This window comes from Salvelinus sp. IW2-2015, linkage group LG19 (assembly GCF_002910315.2).
Source record: "Salvelinus sp. IW2-2015 linkage group LG19, ASM291031v2, whole genome shotgun sequence".
NCBI classification, from domain to species: Eukaryota; Metazoa; Chordata; class Actinopteri; order Salmoniformes; family Salmonidae; genus Salvelinus; species Salvelinus sp. IW2-2015.
The window spans coordinates 34,193,358-34,213,072 of NC_036859.1; the positions used below are offsets into that span (position 1 = coordinate 34,193,358).

At 41.0% G+C, this 19,715-nt stretch overlaps 1 protein-coding gene across 1 annotated transcript; it reads right to left on the bottom strand.

Annotated features, from left to right (window-relative positions):
• Nucleotides 1-10,396: 10,396 nt before the first annotated feature.
• LOC111978914 (regulator of G-protein signaling 21) lies at nucleotides 10,397-12,425 on the bottom strand. The gene is made up of 5 exons (XM_024009160.2): nucleotides 12,255-12,425; nucleotides 11,983-12,042; nucleotides 11,830-11,891; nucleotides 11,511-11,677; nucleotides 10,397-11,126 (listed from the first exon to the last, which is right to left on the bottom strand). Exons 1-5 carry the CDS (start codon nucleotides 12,335-12,337, stop codon nucleotides 10,941-10,943), a joined length of 558 nt encoding a protein of 185 aa, XP_023864928.1. The 5' UTR covers nucleotides 12,338-12,425; the 3' UTR covers nucleotides 10,397-10,940.
• Nucleotides 12,426-19,715: the final 7,290 nt, after the last annotated feature.

The window sequence follows — 19,715 nt, forward strand, 5'->3', positions numbered from 1 at the left end:
AATACCCAAGCTCCACTTGCATCTCAATCCTGATTGGCTCTTCTCCATAATCACGGGGAAATCTACACTCAACAACCAGGATGTCGAGTCACTGAGYATTGTCCCAAGCTAACAATAGGTCAATGGAGTCCCAGCCAGCACATTTGGTTCCTTTGAAATTGTGCAAATGTACAGTACCAGTCATAAGTTTGGGCACACCTACTCATTCGAGGGTTTTTCTTTATGTTTTACTATTTTCTACATTGTAGAATAATAGTGAAGACATCAAAACTATGAAGTAACACATATGGTATCATGTAGTAACCAACTCTGGTTCCCTAACTGTTCTCCTAGGAGGTTTAATTAACACTCTGAGAATGGACATTATAGGTTTATTTGGAGGTTTTCGAATAACTTCCTTAAAACTTTCACAGAATAATTTTTCAATAAGACTTTTAATAACACTGCTAGCTTATTTGGGGTAATCATTTTTGAACTCCAAGCACCTATTGGACACATGGAAATTAATTTCCTTACGCATTAATCATACAAACACATTTATTTGTTATTGTTACACAGCATCAGTGAGATTAAAACCTATAATCATATGCTCTCTAACCATGGATTTAGTCCACTGCGCCACCAGGATKGAGCTAGCATACCATGTTTCTTTAGGCATACAAAGCTGTTCATTTGAGTCTATTCAAACAGACCCTATTTCAAAGGAAACAATCACTCCTTAAGATCAGGTGTGGCCAATTAGTGGGCRYGGCCAACACAYCTGAAYACAATTATTAACAAGATAGAGGATCRAGAGAGTTTTGTTAATGCTGAAAACGGAATGTATGTTTTAAAATAACMWTCTTGTAACATTCTCTGAACGTTGCTAACGTTTTCTTGTGGTTTTTATGGAAAGTTTTCATCACGTTCTCTGAACAATTTGAGAACATTACTTTACATAGAGCCATGAGGAAACCTGTAGGAAACTTTATGCTGAAGTACTGAAATTCCCACAGAAGAACGTTGCTAATTAATGTTCTTTGAACAATTTGAGAACATTTTAGGAACAAACTTTTACAGATGCACAATCGAGAGCATCCTGTCGGGCTGGCTACAGCCTGCYGTCCTGCCGTACTGGCCACAGCCTGGTACGGCAACTGCACCACCCTCAACCCCAGGGCTCTCCAGAGGGTAGTGAGGTCTGCACAACGCATCACCGGGGGCAAACTTCCTGCCCTCCATGACACCTACAGCACCCGATGTCACAGGAAAGGCCAAAAAGATCATCAAGGACATCAACCGCCCGAGCCACTGCATTTTCACACCGCTACCATCCAGAAGGCGAGGTCAGTACAGGTGCATCAAAGCAGGGACCGAGAGACTGAAAAACAGCTTCTATCTCAAGGCCATCAAACTGCTAAACAGCAATCACTAACTCAGAGAGGCTGCTGCCCGCATTGAGACCCAATCACTGGCCACTTTAATAAATGGATCACTAGTCACTTTATACAATGCACTCTAAATAATGCCACTTTAATAATGTTTACATATCTTACATTACTCATATCACATGTATATACTGTATTTTATACCATCTACTGCACCTTGCCTATGCCGCTCGGCCATCGCTCATCCATATAYTTATATGTACATATTMTCATTCACCCCTTTAGATTTGTGTGTATTAGGTAGTTGTTGGGGAACTGTTAGGTGACTTGTTAGATATTACTGCACTGTCGGAACTAGAAGCACAAGCATTTCKCTACAMTCGCATTAACATCTGCTAACCATGTGTATGTGACAAATAAAATTGGGTTGRATTTTGATTTGATTTGAATTAGAACCATGAGGAAGACTGTAGGAAACGTTATGCTGAAGTACTGAAATTCCCACAGAAGAATGTATTTTTTTTTTTACATTCTTCTTTTAGAACATTCCCAATGTCAAACTTGACCAGTTCGAGAACGTTCCTAGAACATTAGTAAAATTGAAATTAAATGAAACTATGTTTGAACTTTTAGTAAATGTGTTAAATTAATGAAATACCAAGAAACTATCCTGCACCATTCCCARAAAGTTGTGGGAAGGTTGTATRCAAAATAACCATAGGACAACCATGGTCTCGCCATGCTCTAAGAGACATATGGGTCTCAGAATGTTATGGGTTAGCTGGGCGTGCTTTTATCTGACGAGCTTCACTCCAATTCCTCACATTTACTTGCCAGGCCTTTTGTGGAATAATAGATGAGGGCACATGAGAGCAACGAGATTCAGACCTCATGCTCCCCTTTATTATTGGCTAATTACAGATGTAGGATCTTAATTTGCAGAGAATTTTCCTGCACTACAGGACATGCAAACTTGTAGTGTATTTGAGTTTTAAAAATGCTTCTAAAGTTTGTGATTTTCATTTAGAAATTTCAGACTTGATTTGTCCTAGTACAAAATATATCAACCCCTACATAAATGTCCATTCATTATAATCCACAAAATAATTCACATTTCCTGTTGCTGCTGGATTATTTTCCTGCTGTAACAAACTGGCTCAAATTAAGATCCTACAYCTGTACATAACAATGGATTACGAGGCATGTCTAGTTTTTGAATGGAATCACATTCTTGTCTTTAGAAGGTGTAATCATTGGATATCAGCTGACGTGTTCATCATTGATCAAACTGATCTCGAAGCGACAACACAACGCTTCATTAAAATAAAAACGGAGGTAACAGGAGGGTATGACAGGAGTTGTTGTGTTTATGTCACCATTTTATTTGTGACTTAGATCAATCCAAATGTTTTTTTGTGTGTGTGTGACTTCATAAGAAAGATAAATGTGAGAAAGATAGAATATAAGTGGATGGACATGCTTTAACGTTGCAGATGGGGAATTCAAACCTCCATAGCAGAGGGCAATGCATGGTCCAGTGTTGGTTTTAGACAACCATGCCAAACTCCAGCACATCCAAGGATCGTTAAGCACTTTAAAATACATTCTCTGTAAGAAATGTGCWATATAAAATTTGATTAATTGATTGKTTAGAGAATAMGTGTGTATCTGCATGTTCCCTTTAGGATTGCAAGTGCTTTGAGTTGTCTAACTTTGTAAGCGAGACAAAATGTAGAGTTCATGGGGTCCTAATTTACAAAGCATTTGCACCTGTTTTTTTGTTGTTGTGAGACATAGAAAGTGGGGATAAGGGCAGAAACATTGCTAGAARTTAGGAAAGATTAAAACTGTAAAATTAAGTAACAAGTAGACTAGACTACTGCTGGTAGACTACTGCTATGTTATCAGCTGTTCAATAGGAAGAATGAAACCTGTGAGTTACTTGTGTTTGTGGCCTTTATCCAAGATGTTATCTCAGGCTATTCTATTCATCAGGTTGAGGATGCAGTTCAATCAGGTCAAGAATGTTYTTTAAATAGACTGTTTGAGGAGTTAAAAATACACCTCCGTGGATGAAGGTGTGGTGAGGAATGACTGGAATGTTCTCTGACAGGTGGTAGTCTATTTATAGGATCTGTGTTGTAGCCAACCAACAGGAAGTGTATTCAGCCCAGGAACAGTCTAACACCAGGACAAAGGATTCACAAAGGGTCTCAGAGTAGGAGAGCTGATTAATTTTATTTTAAAGTTGAACCTTTATTTAACTAGGCAAGTCAGTTAAGAACAAATTCTTATTTACAATGACGGCCTAGGAACAGTGGGTTAACTGCCTTGATCAGAGGCAGAACGACAGATTTTTACCTTGCCGGTTCATGGATTCAATCCAGCAACCTTTTCGATTACTGGCMCAACGCTCTAACCACTAGGTTACCTGCCACCCCGTGATCTAGGATCAGGTCTTCTCTTTTATTCATTATGATTTAAAAGGCAAAACCGATCCTACTTCAACACTACTCTGAGACGCTTTGTGAATACAGGCCCAAACATAGACATACTTAATTTGTGCTCATGTTCTGAAGGGCCTAAATGTTCTTTGTTTCCGCTGTTACCACAAACGTGGAACATGAAGTAGGTTACTATGCACATAGGTAGATAGGTATGTAGACAATGTTATTTTAAGAAGAAGTATTTTTCATGTGACGACCCAATTGACCCCGACGCAGAGGAAGTGAGAACCTGCTGATCRAAAACAATCAGTGGAAATTCCTGCAGACACAGCAGGGGTTCAAACTGTAGAACCCAGTTCCTACATTTGAATATAACAATGTATTGTATCAAACAAAACTTCAGCTTCAGTTTATCTCTGGGACCCTCAGGATGACAAATCAGAGCAAGATTACTGAATGTACGTACATTATTTACCTTCAGAGGTAAATGTATCAAACCAGTTGCCATGATAAATGTTTTGCTGTTGTTGTGCATTCTCCTCAAACAAAAGCATGGTGTTCATTCACTGTAATAGCTACTGTAAATTGGACAGTGCAGTTAGATTAACAAGAATTTAAGCTTTCTGCCCATATAACACATGTCTATGTCCTGRAAGGTTTGCTGTTACTTACAAACGTCATGCTAATCACATTAACACACGTTAGCTCAACCTTCCCGGTATAGGGACACCGATTCTATAGAGGTTAAATTATTCCGCTCTTCACCTCAATATGAACAGGAACGTTTCACGGTACTAAAAGAAACAATTGGAAAACAAGGCTGTCTTACGTTGCGCCAACTAAACTGTCCCTTATTGGTAGAGCGTGCTCACCCCCTGGACGTTGTGTGTTGAAGTTTTGTATGGTTCTCATGTTTACTAATAAAACAATGAGTTATTATTTTGATTGCTTGGCCTGGCTATAGCAATAAGTACGATGGCTAACGTGACTGAAACGACGATGGCTAACAAGCCAAGTTTCGGCTTCCCGGTCATACCCCAAAGATACTCACGTTTGTTATTTTGTATGTCTCGGCTCGGTSCATGCTCAGGCTGCCCTCGCTCGAATCAGTTCATGTGTGGGACTAGGGGACGGCTGCCACTGTTGCTCTAGTGGTCCGTGGCGTAGGTTCTTTCAACAATCTTGTAGTATTCCATAAAGGGCTTGGTGTTTCCGATAGTGACAGAAGGMTACTTCTCCACCCGGCACAGCCAGAAGAGGACTGGCCACCCCTCATAGCCTRGTTCCTCTCTAGGTTTCTTCCTAGGTTTTGGCCTTTCTAGGGAGTTTTTCCTAGCCACCGTGCTTCTACACCTACATTGCTTGCTGTTTGGGGTTTTAGGCTGGGTTTCTGTACAGCACTTTGAGATATCAGCTGATGTACGAAGGGCTATATAAATAAATTTGATTTGATTTGATTTGAAGGCTACTCGTAGAGAGATGGTGACCAGGTTCTGTGGTTAAGGACTGCTTGCCTCTCTTCCCAGACTTATCAATGAAGGGTTCGGTTCCACCGGACAGTGCCTCCACATTTTGTTACGGCAAACAGAGTCCTACGTTATCCATTGCCAGAGCCCTCTGTGCCCATAAGGGGACCGGGCTTCATGCAGGCTCAAAGTGTGTTGGAAGCTTGTTCATGTTTAATGCCCCTCAGTTGCCCCACATTCCATGGTTTTCACAGGGTTTAAGGGGTATATCAATCTCCCCAGGGTTAGAGTAATAAATTGGGCAATTCGCTCTCTGTCCACAACTTCTCCCTCATAGGTGGCTCATTACAGGGATTCATTGCTGTGTCCTGCCTGTAGCTCACTAGTCACTATGAGGTGCTTAGTGATACAGGTTATGGGTTCTATAGGCGATTGGTTTAATTCCTGGAAATTAGATTAGATTAAATTAAGAATTGCCTCTGTCTGTTACCACAGAAGGGGTGAGTGTTTCAGAGCTTCTTCCAGCTGGGTTGCAAGGTGCTGTGGCACTGTGTAACGGCAGCCTTCCTCCTCTTCACGAGAAGAGAAGGTGTAGCAGGGATCGGACCAACACRCAGCGTAGCCAGTGCTCAACATGTTTAATAAACGAAACTGTGAACACTTACAACAATACAAAAATAACAAACGTGGCAAACCGAAACAGTCCTCTCTGGTGAAACGAACACAAAGACAGGAAACAACCACCCACAAWCCCCAACACAAAACAAGCCACCTAAATATGATTCCCAATCAGAGACAACACAAAACACCTGCCTCTGATTGAGAACCATATTAGGCCAAACATAGAAACAGACAAACTAGACACACAACATARAATGCCCACCCAGCTCACATCCTGACCAACACTAAAACAAGTAAAACACACAAGAACTATGGTCAGAACGTGACACACTGGTACCTGTGACTGGMGGGTGTGATAACCTTCATTATAGCGTTTTTTCGCCTGGGTCTATTTTTAATGTGTGTGGTCCAGTGCTGGGTGCAAGCCGGTTACCAGCGCGCATCTTACCGCCTGTTGTGACAGAAGTACCCCCAAGTGCCACTGCCAATCGGGGTACCATTTTTTACAGGAGCCCCCAAACCCTGAGTTGAACGAGCTATCATGCAAACCTTGGCACATAAACAGTTGTGTCAACCCAAGGTTCCACAGTGTTCACTGGTATCCAAAGTGTTGTGTCTCCCGTTGTGGGTTCAATTAAAAACTCTCCACATTTAGACACRGTTTGAGAGTGGTGGTAAGGGAAAGATAGCCAAGCTCTCCCAGTCCCTGTGCCTTCAGATGGCACTTGACGGGAGGCTTGCTGTCTGCTCCAACCATTGCCTAGTGGTTCGAGTGTTGGGCCAGTAACTGAAAGGTTGCAGGAATGAATCCCTGAGCTGACACGKTAAAAATCTATTGTTCTTCCACCTGAGCAAGGCAGTTAACTCACTGTTCCCTGGGTGCCGAAGATGTGGATGTTGATTAWGGCAGCCCCCCGCACCTCTCTGATTTAGAGGGGTTGGGTTAAATGYRGAAGACAYATTTCAGTTGAATACATTCAGTCCCAATGGTGCGCATGTGCTGTGTTGCTCTGGTTCATGTGAACAGTCAGATCAGGGTACAGGCTACAATTTGTCACGCGTCCCTCCCGCTKCTGCGTTGTCATCAAGTCGACTGTTCCTGAGGTCTCAGTGCCTGTTTTGAGGGAAGGAACATCCTCCCATCTCCAGACACGGGCAAGCCGACTGATTTTTATGTCAGGTTCAGTACCGGCTGGTACATTTTACACTCCGTTCTAGACTTATATGTCCTCAGCAAGCAYCTCAGAGTCTATGAATTCAGAATGCTCATGAGCCACCAGCTATAACAGTCGCAGTGTTACACACATACATGCAGGKGTCTCATACTCAGTCTCTACGCTTCATAGGAAACCAGAAAATGATTTGTCAAACTGCATCTCACCGCATTCCCTTTCTGGATCTCAAGTTAGAAAAGTGCGATTTGCGAGTGAGTTCATCCTCATAGGGGGGTATCCGGGTTCTGGTTCCTATAAGCCTAATTTCGTCTGGTTCACCGAATGTGCCTATGCCTACTGGGAATGAGGGATTCTGTGAGCGAAACCGTTACCCTGAGGCTATTGTTGTTATGGCCTTTCCAGCGGTGAGTGCTAGTCTCTCTCCTTGATGCATCTCACAGMCAAAACTGGTTGAATCGGGTGTCCTGAAAATGGTTGTCTAGCAATGGAGAACAACCAATTTGACAGAGTTTGAAGAAGTTAGAATAGAACAATGGGAAAATATTGCACATTCCAGGTGTGGAAAGCTCTTACGGACTTACCCAGAAAGACTCACAGCAGTCATCGCTGACAAAGGTACTTCTACAAAGCACTGACTTAGTGGTGTGAACACATACAGTATGTAAATTAGATATTTCTGTATTAAATTTTCAATATATTTGCAAACATTTTTAAAAACATGTTTTCACGTTGTCATTATGGAGTAATGTGTGTAGATGGGTGTAGATGGGTGAGAAAACAATCCATTTTGAATTCAGGCTGTAACACAACAATGTGGAATAAGTCAAGGGGTGTGAATACTTTCTGAAGGCTCTGTAGATACTGTACACGGAGGCTATAGATGGCATAGATAGACAGTTAATATGCACAAGCATCCAAGTGAGTTCCATTTGAGCATTTACTCCTGCAGTGTATTGTGTATAAGTGTATATGCATGGGGTCTTGCTTTGTCACTTTGGGTCATGCATGAAAAGAAAAATGTTACTTTACTAAGAAATGTACAGTAATTTTATAGTAATTTATCAACAGTTAATTATTAGCTTGTAGATTGTTTATGAATCTATACTAAGAAACTATAAGGTTGCCAAATACTGATCTGACAAACCAGGCATCGGCAACATAAGGCAGGGTATTTGCCTTTTGCATGCCAAGCAATTTGATCAAATTGATATAATAAATGAAATTACATTCGTTTTAAATTGCATTGGTTTTCCATAAATGGCTACTGCGTTGGACCTGAAACCGTTCCTGAGAGTATTCCTTGGGCCAGTGTTTCCAACAGTCCTCCAGTATCCCCAACGGCACACAGTTCTGTTGTAGCCCTGGACAGTTTKGATGTTAGTTGACGAGTGTAATCAGGTTTGCTTGTCCAGRGCTACAACAAAATGGTGTGCTGTTGGGGGTACTGGAGGACTGTTGGGAAAAACTACCTTAGGCCTACAGTATGTGTGAAGATAAACCGTCTTGGGTATAATTTAAAAGAAGAAAGGGAAGTGTGGCTGTCACGTTCGTCGTAACGATGAGACCAAAGCGCAGCGTGATTTGAATACATTCTTCTTTAATCAAAGAAAGAATACTGAACAAACTATACAAAACAACAAAACGAACGTGAAGCTAATATAACTGAGTGCTGACATGCAACTACACATAGACAATAACCCACAAAACCAAAATGGAAAATGGCAACCTAAATAGGATCCCCAATCAGAGACAACGATAAAGAGCTGCCTCTGATTGGGAACCAATTCAGGCCACCATAGACCTACATATGGCTAGACTACACACACACACCTAGACATACAAAAACCCTAGACAATACAAAACAATCATACCCACCCTCGTCACACCCTGACCTGACCAAAATAATACAGAAAACATAGAATACTAAGGTCTGGGCGTGACAGTGGCTTAGATGCACAACGTGTGTCTCTCTGCAGAATGCACTCTCCTGCCAATTTGTGTGTATTTATTGTTTCATAACTTCATTGTGTAAATTGTTTGCCCTCTGATAGTTAGCGTCTAGCAAATCCCCATTACATACAGTATATCACCAGTAGTACGTTTACCATTAATCCCAATAATTTGTTTAGTTACGGTAATTTCTGTTAATGCATTCAATATATTATTATTACAGTCATTACAGAGTGGACACATTGTTTTCAGAGCTCACAACCTTTGCTACACTTGTGAGAAACAAGTTATGTGTTTTTGTGCCTGATAAGCAGGATATTCAACTTGCAGTTTTTTTGTCAATGATATGTCTGTGAGATATCTCTCTCCGTCAGAACACAGCGCAAAAAAAAACTTCCACACATCCTGTTCTTCTGACGAGATAGAAAGTCTGCTAAATCGACCGTTCTGAGGCTTCTGACTGTCACATGACCCAGTTAAATGAGGAGAAACTGGTTACTAAYACACAGTGTTGTCTAAACAAGGAGATTATGACGATTTGTCATGATGTGTTTTTTTGTCTCACTACCTCAATCAACAGCCAAACAGATCTGAAACAGAGAACTGGTACAGGAAGCGACAAACTGCCACATAAAGTTAGATTCTCTCCCGCCAAAACCTTCTCACGGTAACACTTTACCTAAACTAAAGCATCCTGGTGTAATGCTTTATAAGTTGTTATTAGCATGTAGGAGCCTTTATAATGTCTTATAAAAAGGCTTGTAATATGTTGTTTCTTTCTCTGCATAAACTGTTAAACTATCTGGCTGTTATTTTGTTCAGATACCTAATGCATAATTTACCCAAATGCTTGAAGTAAAAAGTTACCTTTTCAGTAAAATGTGTGAAGCTTCTTCAACAAAACTGGTCTTTAATAAACCTTAGAATGTTCTAAGTAAATTATCAGTGTTTTGAAGGATTGAAGCAGTAATTGTTGTGTGTGAATGTATGTGTTTTTATTGAATTTATATTCAGTAAGATCCTAATTTAGCAAACAAATACATTCATTACGTTAGAACTCTTGTTTTAATTTGTATATTTTTTTTTACATATATACAGTGCAATAACAACATGTTTACATTGTCATTCCTTCACATATTAATTCTCCAACTTGTTATAATTTTTTTCAGCTTACATGCCTCATGGCGTGGTGTCAGAGTAAAAACATATCCTATTGTAAACTTGTATTGGTTTTAAAAGACACACTTAGTAGATAATCGTATCTAATGTCTCATCAAATAACTCCACTGATCAACTGCAGATACCTGCTCATACAGTTACTGCTCTGGCTGTTAACATGCTACATAATATGCATAATTGAAAACATCCCCCAAGACACAGAAAGTCCCTAACTATCACATACTCTGCAAGGTAATCCCCCAGCACCCCATCTCTGTCATAGAAATACAATCTATTTCTATGTTCTCTGTAATCCTTTTCTATGTGTCGTATGTTCAATTTACATTTTTATTAATTTAGCTGACGCTCTTATCCAGAGCGACTCACAGGAGCAATTAGGGTTAAGCACCTTGCTTAAGGGCACATCGAAAGATTTTTCACCTAGTCAACACATGGATTCAAACCAGCGACTTTTCAGTTACTGGCCCAACGCTCTTAACCACTAGCTGCTGCCCCTGTTGTGTTTCTCTTTCAAGTGGAAGCACATGGACTACTAGACACAAATGTCAGCAAGGACTCAAAGTCGCTTCTGTACGTTTCTTCCAGCCTTTCCCTTTGGCCTCTTATCTCTGTACCCAGTAGAATTGACATTTGAAAACATCTTCTTAGGAATTCCATTTGCAAACCCTTCTTGGCTGTCTAACATTGCAGTCCATTGTTGGAAGCCTCGGTCCAGTTTCTACCGTTGGTATTCATTTACACCTTAATGTAGTCTGATGCAGAGTCCAGTAAGGTCCTGTAGATGTTGGATCTGAGGAACCGGGGGTAGGAGTCTTTCTCCATCAATCTGTACACAATCCTCTGGGCCTCGTCGAAGCAAACTGTGGTGGGCGTCTTCACATTCCATCTGATGAGATCTCTGGTCTTGTGGTCAATGTTGATCTGGCGAGAGATAGAGGAAACTGATGAGACTTGGTGGATACAAGCAGATGTGGTCATATATAGTAAATAGTAAATATAGTATAGTAAATATATAGTAAATACATACATGATCAAAGATCTACATGCTTTTCGTAAAGTATTATAAACTGGGTGGTTCGAGCCCTGAATGCTGATTGGCTGAAAGCCGTGATATATCAGACCATATACCACGGGTATGACAAAACATTTATTTTTACTGTTCTAATTAAGTTTGTTACCAGTTTATAATAGCAATAAGGCACCTTGGGGGTTTGTGTTATATGGCCAATATACCACGGCTAAGGGCTGTATCCAGGCACTCCACGTTGAATCGTGTGTAAAAACAGCCCTCTGAGTACAACATACCTCTTTTGGAGCCTCGGCTTCTATATATGTCTTGTAGATTTTCTTGGCCCTGGAGGACAGCCTGAAGGACGACTTGATCTTCTTGTAGTCTTCACAGATCAGCCAGAACTCAATGTTCTCGTCACTGAACTCCGACTTCAGGAAGGCTTGAAATGTTGTCATGCCATCTAAAGGGTGCGGGGGTGGGGGGGACAGACACACAGACAGACTTAGCTAGGCTGAACAACCTGCAAACCTACGAAAATKGACATATGACGATTATATCATCAACCTCCTGTTATATGTTTAAATGTTGTTTTGAAGTACATGAAATGCTTACATTTCGATGCGAGAAGTCTCTCCAAAGACTGGGACCACAGGATAATTTCCTCAGGGCTAAGTCTGTAAAAGTGGAGGACATTTAGTTTCAGATCAAAACCCTGGATGGAGATGTGGTTCCTGGATGTGTCCTGACAGAGTCTATCCTATTTACCGTTCAGTGTTGGGGGATTGGGAAGATCTGCGCTGTAGTCGGGATTTGAAGTCGCTTCCCCTGAAACATGAAGTAAATAGGTGAATAYACTGTAAAACACAAGAATACACACAAAACGTGCACATGCACAATAAAACCAAAAGCTATCTTGTTCCTAAGTGCAAAGGAAACCAGCAACCTCATTTAATGTTTTTTTAGAACAATTAAAGTGCCGAATGAGCGATAAACCAACTTTGAATGTAAAATGTATCAACAATACTGCATATACTCACTTTGTCTGCTTTCTCCTCTTGTCGTCCATGTCCATGTTGTGTGAATGCAGTTCCCTTGATGGTGACGTGACTAAGATAGGCATCTTTGGGGGAACAATAGTTGGGTTCTGTGTATGTAGTACTCAGTGTTGTGGTTCTCTGCTAGTTGTCAAAGTGTATATATTTTGACAGTTTCATCAACACCCCTCTTTATACAGAATATGGCTGCTGTGAGCGTCACGCGTTACGTTCGTTCCAAACCGCAAACATAGAGGAAGTAAGGTATGACGCCCGTTTGTTCAAACCAGCTCAATGTAGTTGCTTGTCTGCACGTTCAGAAACCTGCACAGGTCTGTCGAGAGTAAGGCCAGGAGATGTAAATATGACAGGGGAAATTTAAACAACAGATAAGCAGATATTTACCTTTACTCTGCGAGTTGGCTTAGGTGAAGAATAAAAAACAAGGTCCTTTTGTTAAAGTTTTCAAACATTTGTCAGGTGGAAGTTGTACTTTCATAAGAAGTCCTTTTGATTTCAGGTCCCCATGATTCTGCAACTTCTGTTTCCACCACTCTAAATGTGACTCTATATCTATTTATTTTTTATACAGTTTACCCTCTGTTAGTTAACACATTTACAAGCATTTTTGGGTGTGCGTCAATGCATGCTTTTTTTTACAAGACTTTCTACCAACATAAACTTTTGCCTTTTGAAGAGTATAACCTTTTGGATGAGACAGTACCATAATACAGTGTTCAAATATTTTGGTGTAGGTGTCAGTAGAGTTGGTATCATGACACCTGGATGGATTATTTCCCCATTAATCATTTTATCTGGAGTTTTTGCCAGAAGTATTTGGTCCTTTGTAGCTCAGATGGTAGAGCTTGGCACTTACAACGGCAGGATAGTGGGTTAGATTCCCGCGACCACCCATATGTAAAATGTATGCATGCATGACTGTAAGCATCTGCTAAATGGCATATTACAAATGAAATAGGGTGCAAGCAGAAGGGAGGAAAATACAGTACTTCAAAGATTTGACTGGATTCATCACTGAAAACCCCACTGCCCATCTTTTAGTATCCCAGTAGTGGCCTCTGACATGTCCTTTTCTGTCACAGAGAACCAACCATATAACGTATGTTATATACACAGATACATTGGAGCCGGATCACAATAGATTTAAAAAAAGAGTTAGTCTTGACTATAGGCCTAGACATCATGCTGTCAAAGACACTTAAAGTGATGCTCCAGAGCTTTAAAAAATATAGATATTTCAGCCAGTAGTTTTGAAAGGGGTCCCCAAAAGTTGTGAACAATTGTGTACTACATCATCCATTTCCTATGACATGTAACGTCCTGTAAATTTGTACRATATGTTCCAAATTTGTAAGTGCTTAATATCCCAGACTGCATCTTCAGGTAAAAAAAGGCAGATCTTTAGCATATGACAACTGAGCAGACAAAACCAGTAGTCAGTGTTGCTTTTACATCAGTGATGCTAACAGTTAGTGCCACTGGGAAGAATCAACCAGGATAACTGTGTGATGGTCACATGGTAGCAGAGAACATAATGCTTCAGATACAGTCCTCAGGAATACATGGCCGTTTCATGCTGGGTTCTGTACTGTATGATGTGTCATGTAAAGATTGTACATCAACATAAAACAAATGATATTCAAATTGTATATTGACCACAGCAATGCAGGTTCAATTCAACAGTATTTCTCATCACTTTGAAGCATTCCTGTCAGCTTTGTATCTTAATATCTTCTCTCTCTTCTCTCTCTCCTCTCTCTCTCTCTCTCTCTCTCTCTCTCTCTCTCTCTCTCTCTCTCTCTCTCTCTCTCTTTCTCTCTCTCTCTCTCTCTCTCTCTCTCTCTCTCTCTCTCTCTCTCTCTCTGTGTGTACATCTGATCATGTTGTGTGCACGCCTTGTAGATTTGTACTGTACAGTAGGTTTACCACCAACAGAGGTAAATAAGAGTAGAGAAAACCCAGAGGAAGTTGTGGTGTTCACAACTCAACCCCACCCCTTCCATGTAGTTTACATAGCACCTCTGAAAATAACCTGAACATTCAAAAACCAGACAGAACAAAACGTCTCACTGTCGGTTGGCAGATCACATGTGACTGCCCAAACCACCTACTTCCTCTGTCCTACGCAGCCAACTGAAATGTGTAATGTCATATGAGGACCTGAAAATAAATAAATGAAATATCCCATAAATTAAATATGTGGGAGGCAGTGTATTCGACATGAGGTATAGTCAGTCCACTGACATAGGATTGTTCTATGTTCCACTGACATAGGATTGTTCTATGTTCCACTGACATAGGATTGTTCTATGTTTACTGAGCATAGGAAATGTTCTACTGGTTCCACTGACACAGGATTGTTCTATGTTCCACTGACATAGATTGTTTCATATGTTCCAACTGACACAGGATTGTTCTATGGTCCACTGACACAGGATTGTTCTATGTTACACTGACATAGGATTGTTCTATGTCCACTAACATAGGATTGTTCTATGTTCACTGACTAGGATTGTTCTATGTTCCACTGACACAGATTGTTCTATGTTCCACTGACATAGGATGTTCTATGTTCCACTGAACCATAGGAATTGTTCTATGTTCCACTGACATAGGATTGTTCTATGTTCCACTGACACAGGATTGTTCTATGTTCCACTGACACCAGGATTGTTCTATGTTCCACTGACACAGTAAAGATTGTTCTATGTTCCACTGACATAGATTGTTCTATGTTCCACTAACATAGGATTGTTCTATGTTCCACTGACATAGGATTGTTCTATGTTCCACTGACATAGGATTGTTCTATGTTCCACTGACACAGGATTGTTCTATGTTCCACTGACACAGGATTGTTCTATGTTCCACTGACATAGGATTGTTCTATGTTCCCACTAACATAGGATTGTTCTATGTTCCACTGACATAGGATTGTTCTATGTTCCCACTGACATAGGATTGTTCTATGTTCCACTGACATAGGATTTTCTATGTTCCACTGACATAGGATTGTTCTATGTCTACTGACATAGGATTGTTCTATGTTCCACTGACATAGGTTGTTCTATGTTCACTGACAAGGATTGTTCTATGTTCTACTGACATAGGATTGTTCTATGTTCCACTGACATGGATTGTTCTATGTTCCACTGACATAGGATTGTTCTATGTTCCCACTGACATAGGATTGTTCTATGTTCCACTAACATAGGATTGTTCTATGTTCCACTGACATAGAACAATCCTATGTTCCACTGACTTAGGATTGTTCTATGTTCTACTGACATAGGATGTTCTATGTTCCACTAACATTGATTGTTCTATGTTCCCCTGACATAGGATTGTTCTATGTTCCACTGACATAGAATTGTTCTATGTTCCACTGACATAGGATTGTTCTATGTTCCACTGACATAGGATTGTTCTATGTTCCACTGACATAGGATTGGCATATTGACATATTAGGTACAGTGTGTTTAGTACTGTACTGTGATAGTATTGTATACCTCCTAACATACCTGCTAACTGCAGCCCACACAGAGCATGAGAATTTTGTACATGATAACATATTTTATATATTTTTTACATTTAAATGTAACCTTTATTTTAACTAGACAAGTCAGTTAAGAACAAATTCTTATTTACAACGACGGCCTACCCCAGCCAAACCCTAACCCAGACAAAGAATCAGCTGTATCACAGCCGGCCGTGATTGGGAGGTCCCAGTAGGCGGCGCAACAATAAATAGCCTGTACCATGAGATGTCTTAATTACATCGCGAGTGATATGGTGACCCTCTAGCACGTATGATATATAAGACAGAGCCATCAGTAAGATACTTAATAGGCATCATGTGTTGCTTAACTGACGGCGTGTGCTAGTCCTCAACTAAGAGTTTAAATATAAGAGACTCATCACATGAGCTTTTATTTTTTTCTTATTGGTCTTAGAAGGGTGTTTTTTGGCCATTTTCTCATATAAAAATAATCTTGAGAAGGTTGATGATGTCAATCAGGGTTATGACCAACGGTATTGGTAAATTCCCTGAAGTCGCCCTGTTACGGTTGCAGTGTCTGTCCAAGCTCCATTAGGATAGCTGTCAACAGAAGCGGCTTTAAGGCAAATAAGACCTCTTTCCGAAATTAACTTACGTTAGTCTTAGGCTATTACTAATCAAATAATGAAACCTGGCCCATGCACCAGAACATGAGGAAGAAACGTTCTCCTACGGTGATATGTGTGCACAATTTAGCACAGAAAACAGCGCTGTCACAAGTTTCACATAGACCTTATGAACCACCCATACTATGTTACAGACAATGTGTGTTTTGGAGGAACTTTCACATCATTGAAGTACAAAAGAGAATACCTTTTTCAGATGTTTAAGACTGATCTAATAGAGCTTTAAACCACAGTGTTTAGATGCTCTGAAAAGTGAGTTTAATGTGCGTACTGGGTCAAAGGTGCATTGCTGTGCGATGGCCTGGATAGAGGGCGTTTGCATACCTTACGTAACCATGGTGAAGGCATGCAAAGTGAGCCTAGGATACAGAGAGTATTTCCCAGAATACACATGGTCATAGAAAGTCTCCAATGTCTGTTGGGCTTATTCTTATTGGCTCTTAAAATAGCTGAAAATACACATTTTTTCATGAAATGTCCTTTTTCTAGTTATATATAATATGGGGGGGGGGCTGTATCCCATTAGGGCGCACAATTGGCCCAGCTTTGTCTGGGTAGCGTTTGCTGGGTGCGTTAGCAAAAGTAGAAACAGTCCCTTAGCCGTCGTAAATTTATCCGTTTGTTTGTAAAAGAGTTAAGAATTGTGTGTCTTAACCTAGATTGGCATTGTGTCTAGTACCTATATATTATTAAGAGAACCCAAATGTTGTTATTCATTTATGTACAGTAAATGCCTCCCTACTGTACATCAATAACAAATGAGTTATCATGTACAAAATTTTCTCGATATAAATGTCATCGTTATGTTGTTGGAAATGGCGGCTGCGAAAGGTTACGTCAGCGTCTGTTAAGTGAATATACCAATTTCTACTTATCACAGGGCCGATAAACTGCAGTTACCTAAACACACTACTGTACTACCTCAACTTATGTCACAACATTTTCTCATGGCCCCAAGTCGCGTTATGTCAGCGAACACCGGAAGAACGGACAACAGGGCCCCCTATCGTTTCTTAGTGAGGTTGGAAGCATAGCACCACGGTAATCCAACCTTGTGGGTGTAAATCATATGCGATGAACATAGAAAGCAATCTTCACCCATTGTCATAGCTTTAACCAGTTTTTAGGAACATAGAACAAATCTATGCAGCTGAGAGTGACGAGGTAGAAAACAATTCCTTTTTATGTCGTGACGCTGGAACCCATTTCGTTCAAAACCGCACATGATCTTTCTCGCGTGTGTTGAACCTATGTGGTCATAGACGTTGGGTGATCTATAGGGGTAATCAAAGTGCGCTCATGTTAAACGCATGAAACCAAGAAGAACCAATTAGCAAATAAATCGTCTCAGTGGAACATTGAATACCAATCCGTATCTGTTCAGTGCAGCCTCCGGCGAAACATAGAACATAATACATCGGTATATAAGTCTTTGGAGGCTCTATGTGTACCAGCACTAGCAACCGCATTTTCCGTATGTCAGTCCGACCCCCGATAGAACAGAATCCTGTGTAACAGTGGACATATAACAATCCTGTGTCAGGTGGAACATAGAATTCAAATCCAACTCTATGCTCAGTAGTGAAATTCACTCCGGATTACCTAATCCTGTGAGTGTCAGTGCTTTCAATTAAGTGGGAGAAACAATAGAGAAACAAGGTCCTGGTTGGTATGTTCAGCCTTGGAACATAGGCCACACAAAAAATCCCAGTTGCCAAGGCTCTGTCAGTGGAGAACCCAGGCCCTAGAACAACTCCAATGTTGTTCGGAGCTGCCCGAAGATGTAGAACAATCCTCCATTGTTCCCCAGTGGAAACATAGTCCACGAATCTATTGATCATGTGGAACATTTGTGAGACTACATCATGATGTCAGTTTGGAAACATAGAAACAATCCTATGTGTAGATCTAAGAACAGCCAACACGAGACCTTGGTTTCTATGTCGTAGTTAGCTCGAAACAGTAGAACAATCCTGTGCAGAGTAAGCGAGTGAGAACACAATACCGCCCAAATATAGTCTATGAATGATGGTGTGATACGAATTAGAGTATCATGTTTGAAGTGCCACACGCTATGTCAGTTCCGCCGAGCTGGAACAGTATAACTAAGAGACAATGCGCGTGATGTTAGTGTGAACAAGTAGAATAGGGGAAAACAGATGCCATCCCATGTCAGTGGCATTAACAGCTAGACATCCCCCCAGTTGTGTGAGTCAGCCCATTCGGAACATAGAACAATCCTTGTGTCAGTGGAACATAGAACAATCCTACTGTCAGGGAACATAGAACAATCCTCGATAGCTAAATGGAAACAACATTGTGTGTCTATTATCCTCACTTTCGCCACCCTGGGGCGGAGTTGTCTGAACATAGAACAATCCCATGTCTAGATTAAAACATAGTCAAAGAGACAATCCCTATAGTGGTCAATGCCGTTTGCCAGGACGTTGGGAAAAACATAGAAACGGTAACCTTATTCCAGTCCCAGGAGTCCGGTCCCTTTAGTGTCAGATGGAACATACGAATCAAGTCCAGTGTAATGATCAGGGAACAAATTGAGAACATATTCCGGGTAGTCCGGTCATGGGCAGTCTGACTTCTAACCTCAGGCTGCGAAATGAAGCGTGATCGTGCACTCCCACCAGTCTATGTGCATTTGCGTTATGGGATATTTCATTTTATTCTATTTTCAGGTCGCGTGCAGGGGTGATGAGCGAGTGTGAGCGAGGCATGTGTGCGAGTTGCTGGGTAGGACAGAGGAAGTAAAGATGTGTGTCAGGAATTGTGGGCCCAGTCACATGTGAGATCTAAATAGCCCAACGACATGAGGACGTCATTTTTTCGTGTTCCCTACCCACTGGCTTGCTGCATCTGGTTTTTGTTGGTTTTGAATGGGTATTTTCAGGATTGCTACTGCCAGGTAAACTACAGCTGGCAAATGGATGAAAGGGCCGTCTTGCGAGTACGATGCAGATTGCATCCATTCCCTGTGCGTAGTGATCTCGGTTGGTTGGAGTTGCCGTGTATGGTTAATGTGGAAACCCGCCGACTCGCCCTCTCAGGGTTTCTCGTGACCCTCATCAGTGTATTTACTCCGTGTGTATCCGGGAGGAAAGAGTAAACTACTGCTTAGATTACCGAGTATCCAAATTCAGTCACTAGAGCCCAAGCGCTTTAAGAACATCTTGAACATGACCAAAACGATCAGTATCCGACGTATGCCTGTAAACCACAGAGACAGGGATGGGAAGCAGAGAC